The sequence below is a fragment of the Xyrauchen texanus genome, chromosome 26 (genome assembly GCF_025860055.1).
Source record: "Xyrauchen texanus isolate HMW12.3.18 chromosome 26, RBS_HiC_50CHRs, whole genome shotgun sequence".
NCBI lineage: Eukaryota > Metazoa > Chordata > Actinopteri > Cypriniformes > Catostomidae > Xyrauchen > Xyrauchen texanus.
The window spans coordinates 30,586,358-30,601,601 of record NC_068301.1 but is presented as its reverse complement, the minus strand read 5'-3'; the positions used below and the strand labels follow the sequence as shown (position 1 = coordinate 30,601,601).

At 38.4% G+C, this 15,244-nt stretch overlaps 1 protein-coding gene across 1 annotated transcript in view; it reads right to left on the bottom strand.

Annotated features, from left to right (window-relative positions):
- Positions 1-522: 522 nt before the first annotated feature.
- Positions 523-15,244, bottom strand: part of LOC127619825 (phosphatidylinositol-3-phosphatase SAC1-A-like) — a 31,065-nt gene continuing 16,343 nt past the window's right edge. Inside the window, exons 12-20 of the mRNA XM_052092836.1 lie at positions 15,086-15,165; positions 14,912-15,010; positions 13,682-13,820; positions 12,032-12,101; positions 5,478-5,550; positions 5,307-5,400; positions 5,130-5,222; positions 4,789-4,846; positions 523-3,074 (exon numbers count right to left, since the gene is read on the bottom strand). Coding sequence (XP_051948796.1) covers positions 2,938-3,074; positions 4,789-4,846; positions 5,130-5,222; positions 5,307-5,400; positions 5,478-5,550; positions 12,032-12,101; positions 13,682-13,820; positions 14,912-15,010; positions 15,086-15,165 — 843 coding nt within the window. The 3' untranslated portion in view covers positions 523-2,937. The remainder of the gene's footprint in view (positions 3,075-4,788; positions 4,847-5,129; positions 5,223-5,306; positions 5,401-5,477; positions 5,551-12,031; positions 12,102-13,681; positions 13,821-14,911; positions 15,011-15,085; positions 15,166-15,244) is intronic.

Below are 15,244 nucleotides of genomic sequence, written 5' to 3'. Positions count from 1 at the left end.
CGGATCAACCTGGAGTTAAGTGTCTTACTCAAGGACACAGTCATGTGGTTTAGACCACTACACCACCACCACTCCATTAATCACTGTTTGGACAAACAGTCTCTCCCCATTCATTTGTATGGTGTCCGCAAACTGTGATTAATGTCGTAATACGCTAGTTGACCGTTACGCTCTCCGCTAGGTAAAAACACGGAGGTTGTATAAGTATTTATTTACCAATAAAGGAATGTTGAGCTTTTTTTTAAATAGCATAATTGCATTGATTCATTAAGGCCACAGACCTTATCAACTGTATTTTTAAGGTTCTCTATCGGGATGGACTGGAATCTTAACTTGATTTCTACAACATACCAAATTACAATTATTTATATTATGTATGGAGTGACATTTTCTGGTTGGAAAGTAGACATTTAGATACACACTCAAGTCGACATTTTATTTTGGGCTGTTTGGATGTCCTCCTCGTAAACTGTTGTTACTTCTTTCTTTTAGTTCATAAAAATTCAAACAAGATGCGTTTTATTGGTCCAATTTATTCCGAAACAACCATCAGTTACTATGATTGAACATTCTTTCTAAAGGCATTCAATGACACAAACCCAAACAATACCTGGATTATTAGCAATGATCTCTAAACACATTGAAGTTTTTCTCAAGAATCATTAATGATAGAGAACTGATTACTAAAGACAGCTGATGAAATGCCTAAAACTCTTAGTTAGTTCTGAATTCTCACAGGGAATTTACAAATGACCAAAGGACAGTTTACACACTGTAAATCATAAATGTGATTAATACACTGTCAGGATCAATTCCAAAATACAATTAATATTGATAAAGTGCCACAGCACTTCAAACAGCTGTGCACACTGAAAATACAATGATGCACTTCAGAAATCTGAAAGAGTCAGAAGAATGTGATCATTATGACATCACTTTGATTGATCAAACAACTAAACCAACAAGTGCTAGCAGTGTGTTATTGTAAACTAAACTATACAGTACATGAGACACTTTTATTTTTTACAGATTTATTCAAGCAGCCATCAAACAATCATGATTTAATTTTTAATCAATAACATCCATGTTTCTATCTAATCACTTTCAATCCATGTTGAACTGTATATTTTTGTATATATCTTTGCACACACAAAAGTATAAATGTGGCCCCTATGGAATTTGAAGACATTGTTTCTAATGCGTTTGCAATATTCAGTATTGGTTGCAGTGTTACTACGGCTTGCATTATTATCGTTTGTAGACGATAAACGCACACATGAAGGCATCAAAATCTACATTCTTAGTCTACACTGAACCAAACCCAATGCCCATTTCCTTTCAAGTCCAGTTTTGAAGATAGTGATAAACTCAAAAGGAAGACCACAAAGGAATTTACATGTCCACTCCCCAAGCCAACCAAATTCCCAAAACACCTTCCAAAGAAATAGTGTCACTAAAGTTTATGTCAAGGTACAAGTAAATTATTGGGTAACGGATAAGCCATTTTAAAATATATCACCATGAAATCAACATATAGATCAGTTGAAAGGGGGACAAAGGGTGAAAAGGACTTGAAAATGTTTCTGATTGAGGACATATATTGATTATGATTTCACTTACAATTCAATCAAATGCTAAAATGTCCTGATTTATCAGCATACGGGTTAAGTGAATTCAATAAAAGTGCAAGTCAAATTGACAGTTATTCTGATATCATTATTCCCATCTGCAATAATGATCTGCCACTGGTAACTTTGAAGACAACTGCAGTCAAAGAGCCATTAAAGAGTGAGTTTATGCTTTTCTTTTAGTGTTCATTGGTCCATCAAGAAAAATGAAGAGGAAAGTGCTTCTCACACAATTGTCCATAAACTTATTAAAGAAACAGTGCTTAAAACTTTTCCTCCCCTTAGTGGGTCCTCTCAGTTATCCAATTTGATAATTTATGAGAGATACAAAACCATACAGGAAAGTACAAAACGACACCGCAAATAATAATTATAAATATAACCAAACTGATTTCAGGACATTTGCAAGGATAGAAATTATAATCAAGGACTACATCATGTAACATTCACTTGTAAAACAATCTAATCAGAATGGATTTTCAATGAACACACATCTAGCGGTCTCAAATCATGGAGTAAATATTTCTCAATAAATCTGATTTCACACCAGGTCAATTTAGATGAATCACCAAGAACTAACATTATAGCAGCTTTTGAAACGTGGTGCATCTTCCACAATGCACATAAGTGAATTTGACAAAAACTGTAATGAAATGTCCTATTTATTTAACCCCAAAAGAAAAAAATAGAAATAATATTTTGGATGAAGAAAATTAAACCTACCCATTGAAAAAGACCATTAAGATTTTTTTGCATTGTGAAATTATTTTCTGTAATGTGCAAAAATCTCATTCTCTTTACTGTAATGTGAAAATAATGATACATTATAAAGTACAATTACATTAATTTAAATTAGACCTTTTTCAAATTATAATAACAATTTGGGAAAGAAAATGTTCTGAATTTACATGAAAATTACATGTCATGAGAGTGTCCTAAAAATAGGCCAAATTTGAATGAATATCTTCTTTTTATTTTGGGGTGAAATACTACTTGGATATTTGACCACAACCCATGAGCAATTGAAAATGTGAAGTATGAGAAATTTTCATGAAGTTTGGGAACAACATACCATGTTTTCAAATAAAGGTTTAGTATAGACAGTAACTTAATGTACATTAACATGATAATGCAGGTTGTCTTAAAGGCTCCATCTACAGGAACAGGACATATGGACACTTGATTTACATTATTTAAAGGACAGTGTGGCAAATGTATCAGTATAAACTCAAGCCTGATGTATCTGGGAGGAAAATGAAGTTGAGGAAGAGGACAGAGGAAGAGAGCAGAAGAGAAAAGATCTCCTTATTCAATCCATCTTCTCTTTCTGGACCAGTTTGGGTGCGTCCACAAACTCTCGTCCATTGACCACAATGATAGCAGCTGTGACAGCACTGGCTATGCCCCAGAATACTACATACGCCAGCGTCTCCGTCCAAGTGTCACCTGTTAGACAGAGGAGTTCATTTGCAATGTTGTACAACTCATTAGCCCTGAACACTTTCAAAAACATAATAATGCCCCAGAATGTTTATTAATTACAAACTAGATTTTTAAATGTTCTGAATAAATGAGTGTGTTGTTGGCCAGTGCAAAAAGTCAGATTTCTATTTATCTCCTTTAGCATAAAGTCTAAACAACAACTTGTGTAAGACAGGTGCTCAAGGTCACCAAAGTACCAAACATGCCACCGAAAATGTGGGGGCAAAAAATGCCCACATAATTAATTTCTCTGCTTCTTATTAGTAAAATCTGATATAAAAACCACTTGACTTGGCTATATGTCTTAATATTTAGTTTCAGGCCTTGTTATAGGGTTGGGAACTAAGAACCGGTTCTTATTCTGGAACGGTTCAAATGTTTTTTTTAATAAAATTGGAAACCAAATGATTTCCATGGCTCTTTTGAATCTACAGTGTGATCAATGTAATCCGATTACTGAACAAATGACTCTTATGAGCCAGTTCTTTTGAATCTACAGAGCAAAACACACAGTGTGATCAGTGTAGTCCGATTACTGAACAAATGACTCTTATGACCCAGTTCTTTTGAATCTACAGAGCAAAACACACAGTGTGATCAGTGTAGTCCGATCATTGAACAAATGACTCTTATGAGCCAGTTCTTTTGAATCTACAGAGCAAAACACACAGTGTGATCAGTGTAGTCCGATTACTGAACAAATGACTCTTATGAGCCAGTTCTTTTGAATCTACAGAGCAAAACACACAGTGTGATCAGTGTAGTCCGATTACTGAACAAATGACTCTTATGAGCCAGTTCTTTTGAATCTACAGAGCAAAACACACAGTGTGATCAGTGTAGTCCGATTACTGAACAAATGACTCTTATGAGCCAGTTCTTTTGAATCTACAGAGCAAAACACACAGTGTGATCAGTGTAGTCCGATTACTGAACAAATGACTCTTATGAGCCAGTTCTTTTGAATCTACAGAGCAAAACACACAGTGTGATCAGTGTAGTCCGATTACTGAACAAATGACTCTTATGAGCCAGTTCTTTTGAATCTACAGAGCAAAACACACAGTGTGATCAGTGTAGTCCGATTACTGAACAAATGACTCTTATGAGCCAGTTCTTTTGAATCTAGTGCAAAACAATTAAAAACACAGCGGACCAAAAGTCGTCCATTTTGTCATGTTTGACGCACTAAGAACTGTTACTATGTTATGTGTACTTAAGGTTTGTGAGACATAAATCACAGTCATTTCTGAATGGCTGTTGCTATGAATGGTTAAAGAGACCCCTTATAATTTTTGTTAGTTATTTAATTGGTGGTATTTTATTAAAAAAAAAACATCTGTCATTATATTAAGTATTTAAAAAAAACTTGTTAAAGTAATCAATAAGGAACCAACCGTTAAGAGCAAATTGGAATTGCTAAATTCCTTATGATTCCCATCTCTAACTGTTTTACATTTTATCACATAAAATACAAGTTCTGGATGATTTTAATTAATAGGTAACAGCATAATTAGTCATATTAAGAATTTTAATTAATATATTAAAGTATCTGACACAGAAGTATGATTGTATTTTTTTTAAAATATATTAAATATATTGCCCTTTAAATGGAAAAGTTAAAAAAAAAAGTGGTTTATTGCTTTCTTTAACATAGTATTATATTATCAGAGCTTACCAGCCATTAGAAGACAGATGATGCACATGGAGAAAGCCACCACCATGACAACAGGAAGCTGCGAAAGGAGAGACAGAGGAATATACTACACTTAATGAATGACCAATAGTTTGTGGTGATGAATTATATTGTCAGGGCTGCTTGGACAAATCACTCTCTCTTTATTCATTATTTTAACACCCCCTTTTGTATTCTCTCTCACTAGAAATAAACACAGTTTAATGCAAAAATACTCTCATCATTTCTTACAGGTTTGGAAGGTCATGAGGGTGAGTAAATTATGACAGTATTTCAATTTATGGGTGAGCTATCCATTTAAGCATTGTGAGAAAAGCACTGACCAATAGGAACTTCCAGTCCTTTTGCACATGAAGAGATGTGAGCCCATCAGTTTCATCCACTGTGTAATTTCCAAGGAAGAGATCAATGGAGTCCTGGATACAAAGTCAATTTCTTAAGACTCACTACAGCAAACAGAGTCTGATTGAGAGACATAATGATAGTGGATTCATACGCACTTGTCTGAACCCGTCTGAGAAATTGTTCTTGTAGTAACGGATCATTGAGTTCCAGCCGTCCATTATCAAGCCCCAGTGCGTTCTCTGCCCGGTTCTGAGGTCAAATGTAAGGTTATAAAAAGGAACACTTACATAACTGCACATACTCTGAAGAGATTTTAAGGTCACTACCTGGTGAAGTCGGTTTTCAGAGCACCAGTTCCAGCATACTGTTTAGCACAGGCATTGGCGTTGTCTGCCCATGCTGAGAGAAACAGAAATAAAGTTTTATACGTTTAGGTCCAAAACATACTCCAACCAAGTACATGAATACAGATACCTTAAGTTATGCAAGTACAATTTCATACGTTGTTGCTTTTTAATATATGTCAGCACAAAATTCATTATTATAGAACAAAAAATACTTGTTTTACGCACCTTTCTGCCTAAGCGGTTATTGCTTTTAATAGAGTCTACCAATAAATGGTACCATCTGGTAGGTGTGTTAAGAATAGCGCCAAAACACCATAAAACTAATGTGTGCTCAGCAGGAAAGAGCTGTGTTCAAAGGTAAAGTAATAACTACTACATTAAGGCTGTCAAAATAAAATTAGAATATTCATCGAATATAAGATAAAATGCACATTCAAATACTAAAACTGTGCATTCGAATTTTGGATGTGCAAAAGGTAAGTTCAAGATGCGCACGCCGCTCAGTTTCAGAGGGCTGAGAACCGCATTGATGAACTTTGTGAACGTGCGAGGAGCCAGACAGTCCGAAGGGCAGGACTTTGAATTGATACGCTGTTCCCTCCAACGCGAATCTCAAACACATCCTGTGATGTCGTACAATTTGGATACAAAAGTACACATCCTTCAGAGCTATCGACGCAAACCAATCGTGTGGGAGTACATGCAATAAGATCTGTTTCAGAGTAATCATTCTGAACGGGCACTTTGCGAGTGCGCGATTTAAATGTCTCAGATTCAGGATGGGCTGAAGCCCACTATCTTTCTTTGGTAAAAGAAAATAACAGCTGTAAAACCCTTTTTGGGCTAACAATATAGCACAAACTCCATTGCGTTTTTCACGATGAGATTGTGTATTTCGGCTCGTGACACTGGCACATCTTCGGGTGAAACCGTGGAAGACAGAATCCCATTGAAATGGGGTGACCAGTGTACAAATTGTATCGAATAACCATGTTTGATTGTTTTTTCCACCTATTCTGAAATACCCATTAGGGCTTGCCACTCGTCTGCGTAACAGTACAGAGGTATGATATGATGTGACGCTCGATATAGGGAAGCGGTTGCACATAATGTATGGGCTTTGAAGAGGAAAAGGGCCCTTTATTGAGAATATGTGAGTATCTCGTGCATTTGCAACAAAAGTGCTGTATTCTTTTTTGCACTTATTGCATTTATTTGAGTACAAGACACAGAAACATTTTGAACATCACTGTAAACAACAATATTCCTTTCCCGACAAACAGCAGTGGGGAGATATGGAACAGTGTTTTGTGTCTCCAATCGAGCCTTTTTCAGAGCAGACCCGGAGGGAACCGCAGGCTCTGCTTTCAACTTCAAAGGGTTGTACCCGTCAGGAGCGTTTTTGCTGTGCGGGGGTGTTTCTCCCACCGGCATGGGGTGGGCGTTGATACGCAGATCCCGGTGAGGCACCAGATATGGGGCTTTTAGTCGGCCGCTGGCTCAAAAAAAGAGCGAAGGCGAACCAGCTGTGATGTACTCCGTTTTGGCTCATATTGAGCCAAAACGAGTGTCTCATAGTGTGTGACTGCTGATGAGTCACGACATAACGCTCAGTAAACTTATTCTCAGAGCCGCCAAAGAGGCCGGCTGGAAACATTGGAACATCCAACAGAGTGGCTTTTTCTTATCACTAATTTCTGTGAGGGTCAGCCATAGTCAATCCAGAACTGCCAGGTTGCCCATGGAGTTACCCATGTCCTGTGCAGTAACTTTTATGTAAGTCTGTAACAATGTGGAGCTCTTTGAACATCTCTGGAATGAAGGCTTGCATGTCCATTTGCTCGAGGAGCTTGGCATGATATACCTGGAGCACTGCCATTGCGTATGCTGATCCAGCTTGTCCTGCCGCTGAGTAAGCCTTTCCCGCCAGTGCTGATGTTTGTCGACCCAGCTTGGAAGGATGTATGGGCTGCGATTTCCACGCCCTGCTACTTGCTGGGCAGAGGTGTGCCGCTACTGCCTCTTCCACAGGGAGTAGTTGGGCATAACCGTTTTCATCAGCGTGATCCACATTAGAGGATGGCGTTACTGTGCGAGCGGGCAGAGAAGTGTGCAGAGAACGATGGGGAAGAATGGGGTAGATTTGCGGGACACGGCCATTTGACAGGAACCATTCGTCGAGCCGAGACTGTTCAGGTTTCTCTGGAAAAGACCACTCAATGTGAAGCTCTTCGACCACCCTTGTAAAGACGCAGACGATCACACAATATACAATACAGAATTGCTTTGTAAGAGTACACAACACCTGCAGAAGCACTGGGAAATAAGGATGCTAAGGCTCATTCAAGCTGCGAGCAATGAGCACTGCAGGGGAGCGGAAAGTCTTCGGCAAAGGTAGAGGGTTTCTAGACAAGAGATGGTCTTGAAGGAAGAAATTGAGGAAATGGTGTTTGTGCACCAGCTTATATAGCAGACAGCTTCGTACCAATACAGGCGGGGCTCAAATACCATAGCCGATATTAGAATATTGCTGTTATTGTAGAAAGGTTTCAGCTAGGTCGTGTAGGAAGGCACTCCCCTTCAAACTACAACATGTGGCGAAATGGTCAAAGATGTCCATCTAATGCAGGTTTTCATAGACAAACAATAGGGAAACCATGTGTATGGAAGCAAAAGGTGTGAACAGATCATTTGGTGGAGGTGTTTGGTCAATGCTTAATGCGCTCTTATCAGTGTTTCTCAGCATAAGCAACGCATTTTATGCGAGTTAGGAATGGTGTCTTGAGATCCCCACGTTCGGTTTCAATCTGGGCTCAGAGTCTGAGACTTTTCACCACCGAATATAACTACTATCTGGGGATATTACTACTATACACCTTTAAAAGGATGAAAAACACTGTGGTATTCATGTTATTATGAAGCCTGTGTCTAGACTGTGGCATTAGTGCAAAAAACTTAATATAGTGCTGTGTGTTTTTCCCCCCCTCATTCTAATTTTTACTAGACACTTGAGAATATGAAATGGCTAAAATCTTGTTTAGATATTATTTTATGCACTTTAGTTTAAAATGTAATGCACTTTTTTATATTCTTTGTAATACTGTATAACATGGTGCAGTTTGATTTAGATGTACTTGTTGCACCCTCGTGTGGACTTGGGAAACTTAAAAATCTGATTACATTAAAATTAGAATTTAGGTCATATTTAAGTTTCTCAGGCATGTTGACAGCCCTATACTACATAATGTTAACTTATTTTAATTTTGATCACAGTGCAGCCAGAGCTTTTATCAAAATCCACTCCTGACATTTTTATAGTAATAATCACATGAGCAAGAGTGCCGTATGTCCAGATATCAGCATAGCTACGATTCAGCCATAGGCAAGAGGCCACAGGTAATTACAGCCATGCTGATAAATGGACAATACAGCATGACTGTGAGTGTGATACTGCATTTATACAACAGCTCAATGAAAAAGTAAATTAAAAAGTAGGGAAAACTAAGGACTGTCGCCAAAAACGCTTGTGTGTGGAACTACTTTCTTACACCACAGGGTCTGAGGGTGCTAGTTCAAAGATGAGCTCAATCCTCCGTTTCTAATTCGAAAACCACACTTTAGAACTAGTAACAACAGCTTGGGCAGTTGCTAATAAGTACTTGGAGTAACAAGGACGTGTGTTGCGTGTGCGTGTGCATGTGTATGAAAGAGAGAGAGAGACTGAGTGTGTGATTACCTGCATCTAACAGTGACGAACAATAATGCTGCAGCTGTTAGTTTAACTCTATTCCTCAGCTGTAGTGTGATAGAGATTGATATGATCATGGAGTGATGCTGCCAAACGTGCTATCAGAATTATCTTTCGAGTATTTCATTCACGTTCAAGTGTTCTGTTTTCGGAGAGAAAACATGGTGGACGCAAGTTTCATTCTTGTATATTTCTTGGGGAACTCTTATTTTGACAATGACACAAAAAGTGTTCTCTCCTCCGCAATGTTTTATCCCAACTTGGAAATTAATTGTATCAACTAGGCTCCCTGAGAGTGTCTGATTACTCCATCTGTCACAACTCTCAGCTGTGATCGGCAGTAATGCTGAAGCTGTTAGTTTAACTCTATTTTTCAGCTATAGTGTAGTAGTAATTCGAGCGATCATGGAGTGAGAGACAAATCCGATGACTTCAAAGAAATATGAGCACAAACTGATGACACACATCAGCTCAAACTCGCTCATATTACACACAAGCTGGCTCAAATTTTTAACCCTCTGGGGTCGACGGCACTTCCTGCTGGATTTTTTGTCATTACAGTGGAAACAACATAATATTCTGTGTAAGAGCACAGAATTTTGGGGCATACAGATAAGTGTAAGACATCATTAGAGACTATAAAGGGTCTACTTTTATTTGTGTACACTCACAATAACAACAAAATCTTGTGCTTTTGTAAAATAAAGAAAATAAAACGGGTGAGCTTTCAGCAGTCTCTGTGTTCACAAGCATATTTCTGTAACACGTCACAAAAATGAACTGAAACTCCGCGAATACTTATCACACAAACATGAAACATATGTCTAAAGAAAGCTTAAAATGTCTATGACAATTCAAATTTAATACAAATATTCTCCTGCAATGTAATCTGTATGAAACAAAGTGATGTACAGTTTTTACTGGCTCAGCGAATTATCTGTAATGTGATCCCACCCACCATCAGAGCACGCCATTCATACGATAATGTGCCGAGACGATCAAATCAAATGGTAAACGCCCCAAATGTGCCTTAAAAATAAATTCATTCACTTTTCTGCTCATTTGAAAGACAGCACGATACACAGGTGAGGAAACTCCTGGATAGTGACGAAGCGTTACAATTTTCTTCAGAAGAAGAGCGGGACTCCGATGAACATTTGTATTTTGAAGAGAGACTTGATCCAGCCGAGGATACAATTTTGGATGAGTAAGTCATTGAGTTTTCATTAGTTGACATACTATTTTATATAAACATGTACATATTTTACTAGTGGGACTGTTTCCAGACTTGCCAGCCAGGATTCAGAGTATTGAAATGTGAAATATGTCCTAATAGGCAAATTTTGTGCAAGTTACATGTAAATATTATTTCGGCTAAAGCAGGTATATGATATGTAATATGATATAAAAATAATATGAATGTTTAGATTATATTTTAATGTGTTTATGCTGCCTCACTATCATCAACAAAGCTTGTGCTTGCAAATATGTGTTCAGGTGTAAATGTGTCAAATGTGATGTAAATATGCCCATATTAGAAAATCACCATCTTAATGATTTCTGAAGGATCATGTGACACTGAAGACTGCAGTAATGATTATAATATATTCAAATAGAAAACGGTTCTTTTAAATTGTAAAAATAGTTATATCAATGTCAATGTTGTTTCTGTATTTTGGATCAAATAAATGCAGCCTCGGTGAGCAGAAGAGACTTCTTTTAATGGTAGTGTAGGTCTAAAATTAAGTCATTATGTAAAGAAAATGTATAGTCAGATTACTTCTTTTAACTTAAAACTTGATTTTGATCATTAAGTCTCCTCACATTCATTCTCTTTCTGTCACATTCCTCATTGATAGGCCCAGGGGAGGGGTCTTTTGTCTCCTCAGGTGTGAATCACATAAATATTCATTATAGTTCACACCTCCTCACATATGACCTTTCTAACACTAAAAGTGTCTTACAAAAGTTCAATTACTATATTGTTTTGTATGAATGAGTGATCAGGATGGTTTTCACATAATTTTGTAGCAAAAACTCTAGGCTACAAGATCCAGTTCTCAAAAGTCTTATGGATAAATGTTTAGTATGTGTTATATGGCCTTATTTCAATGACTTGTTTTTACAAAAACCATGCATAAACGTTATTTTCTCAAAAATACAAACATGTACACACATGTTGATCACATATTATTGTAGCCCAGTTTGTGCTAAATACAGTGTTATCAGACTTTAGCCATTAATGTGTTTTTAAACAACTGAAAAAAGCACAAATGTCAAGGCATGTCAAAACCTCTCCAGGGCCCAGCTCTTACGCATCTGCACTGCTCTTACACATTAGCTTGGAATGCCGCAAACACAAGCGGAGTAATACAAACGGTAAACCGTCCCAGTGCTGATGGTGTGAGCTATCAGCACTGGTGGAACGCCTTAAAAACATACATATAATTGGGTGATGGTCGACCTCTATTCATGACTTAACACAAGTATGTATAACATAGCATAAACTATCTATGGACATTTTTCTCTTTCAGGACAACAATGGGCAAGGTGAAACAGTTTGAAAAGAATCATGCGGAGTAAGTTATGCATCACAAATTTGAACTTTATCGCCCCATGAGTACAGATGTTTGTTACCACCACAGTAACGCAACAACGCACATAAAGTGTATACTATGGGTCCATGCACATGCAACGTATTGTCCCAAACATTTGCAACTGCATTTGCATACAAAAAGTATGTTTCTGGAATTATTATCAATGACAGGAGAATTGGGTTACACACCATTCTTATAAATCTTCTCAAAGTCAGCTTGTTCCTCGATCCTCTGGCCCACATGGAGGACACCCATCCTCTGAAACCAAACACAGTTCAAAGTGAAAATATGTATCCATGCCAAAGATTCAAGCCTAAAGTGTTTTTCAGTTTTTTTTGTCCTCACTGAAGAACATCATTCATGGCTAATCAACATATCTGATGTTTAATATACAGTTATGTGTATGAACACTATATTATTTTGGACCAGTGAGATTTCACTTTGAAAGCAAATAAGTGTCAGATAGGAAAGTTCGAAAAAGCACATACATATACACTCACCTAAAGGATTATTAGGAACACCATACTAATACTGTGTTTGACCCCCTTTCGCCTTCAGAACTGCCTTAATTCTACGTGGCATTGATTCAACAAGGTGCTGAAAGCATTCTTTAGAAATGTTGGCCCATATTGACAGGATAGCATCTTGCTGTTGATGGAGATTTGTGGGATGCACATCCAGGGCACGAAGCTCCCGTTCCACCACATCCCAAAGATGCTCTATTGGGCTGAGATCTGGTGACTGTGGGGGCCATTTTAGTACAGTGAACTCATTGTCATGTTCAAGAAACCAATTTGAAATGATTCAAGCTTTGTGACATGGTGCATTATCCTGCTGTAAGTAGCCATCAGAGGATGGGTACATGGTGGCCATAAAGGGATGGACATGGTCAGAAACAATGCTCAGGTAGGCCGTGGCATTTAAACAATACCCAATTGGCACTAAGGGGCCTAAAGTGTGCCAAGAAAACATCCCCCACACCATTACACCACCACCACCAGCCTGCACAGTGGTAACAAGGCATGATGGATCCATGTTCTCATTCTGTTTACGCCAAATTCTGACTCTACCATCTGAATGTCTCAACAGAAATCGAGACCCATCAGACCAGGCAACATTTTTCCAGTCTTCAACTGTCTAATTTTGGTGAGCTCTTGCAAATTGTAGCCTCTTTTTCCTATTTGTAGTGGAGATGAGTGGTACCCGGTGGGGTCTTCTGCTGTTGTAGCCCATCCGCCTCAAGGTTGTGCGTGTTGTGGCTTCACAAATGCTTTGCTGCATACCTCAGTTGTAACGAGTGGTTATTTCAGGCAAAGTTGCTCTTCTATCAGCTTGAATCAGTCAGCCCATTCTCCTCTGACCTCTAGCATCAACAAGGCATTTTCAGCCCACAGGACTGCCGCATACTGGATGTTTTCCCTTTTCACACCATTCTTTGTAAACCCTAGAAATGGTTGTGCGTGAAAATCCCAGTAACTGAGCAGATTGTGAAATACTCAGACCGGCCCGTCTGGCACCAACAACCATGCCACGCTCAAAATTGCTTAAATCACCTTTCTTTCCCATTCTGACATTCAGTTTGGAGTTCAGGAGATTGTCTTGACCAGGACCACACCCCTAAATGCATTGAAGCAACTGCCATTTGATTGGTTGATTAGATAATTGCATTAATGAGAAATTGAACAGGTGTTCCTAATAATCCTTTAGGTGAGTGTACCTACACAAGAACTTCAAGGAGCTTCTTCAGTGTGCCTGATATCAACATTCAATGGCACAGATGAGAAACATATTTATATCAGGTGTTATTGGGGGTATCGACTCTTGTGATGTGGTCTTACCTGTAGCTGGTTCTGTAGTGAGCGTCTGGCCAGCAGGCTCTGAATGACATTGGTGCGGTCCAGGCAGTCCATACAGTTACTGCGGAATGTTCCGGACTGCTCAGACAACACCTTCCCGTCTGAGCTCAGCATGAAGTACCTGCAGAGCCAGCGTTGATGAATCAGATCAAAGCAGACCAGTGATAAAATCAGAGACCAGACTCATGCCTACATAACATCATTACACAAATCACACTTTCCATCTGCTCCTCACAGAAATGTTGCCTTTGTGACATCTGCAATAGCATCATACAGTTGTGGCCAAAAATATTGGATCATTATCCAACCAGGGCCCATTTGAAGCTTTCTGGAAGAGGCAGTCAGGTTTTGATTTTTTATCTGTTTGATAGAGTCCATGATGCCATGTATCCGAACAAGATGTCCAGGACCTCTGGCAGAAAAACAGTCCCACAACATTAAAGATCCTCCACCATATTTAACCATGGACATGAGGTACTTTTCCATATGGCTACCTCTCGTGCGCTAAACCCATCTCTGGTGTGTCCTGCCAAAAAACTTTTATTTCATGTGATCATAGAACCCAGTCCCATTTGAAGTTCCAGTAGTGTCTGGCAAACTGATGACGCTTGAGATTGTTGTTGGATGAGAGCGGAGGCTTTTTCTCTTGAAATGGTCCCAAACAACTTGTGATGATGTAGGTGGGATCTGATAGTTTTGGAGAATTTCTGACCCCAATATCCAACTAATTCCTGCAATTCTCCAGCTGTGATCCTTGGAAAATTTTTGGCCACTCGAACCATCCTCCTCACCATGCTTGGAGACAATATAGATTCACATGCTCTTCCAGGCCGATATGTAACATCTCCAGTTGATTGGAACATCTCAATTATTGCACTGATGGTGGAAATTGGTATTTTCAATGCTTTAGCTATTTTCTTTTAGCCGCTTCCCATTTTGTGAAGATCAACAACTTTTTGCACACCATAATTTTATTCTTTGGTCTTATCCATTCTGATGGATGATTAAGGGAAATTGGAAAAGGAAGTCATAGCTGAACAATTTCATGTTCCTAGTCACTCAAGTGTACAAATTGTTTTGGGAATATAAAAAATTCAGATATATTTTAATCATAAGAATTTCTCCCCAAGGGTGCCAGTATTTTTGGCCACAACTGTATGAAATATTTCCAACAAAAGGTTTAGATATAATAAGAGAATTGAATATTCATACCCAAACTCATCTTGCATTTCAGAAACTGCGTCAACCAAAATCTGTAGGCGATGCCATCTCATCTTACTGCATTCTTTGTGGAAGTCAAAGGCTACGTACCTCAAAAGAGATGCAAGAGTCATTACACAGTGATATTGTAGTAGCAAAAGTAGTATAAGGAAATGTTTCAAGTACTTGATCGGTCTGTTTTCCATGCCGTTGACCATTTTGGAAAAGGCCTGTTCAAGGGGCAGTTCAGATCCTTTCTGATTGACCTGCAGATAAAAAAAAGTTATCTTGAACAATCTTCTCCTTGACCAACAACAATCAAACTTTTCAGAGATATTTCCCCAC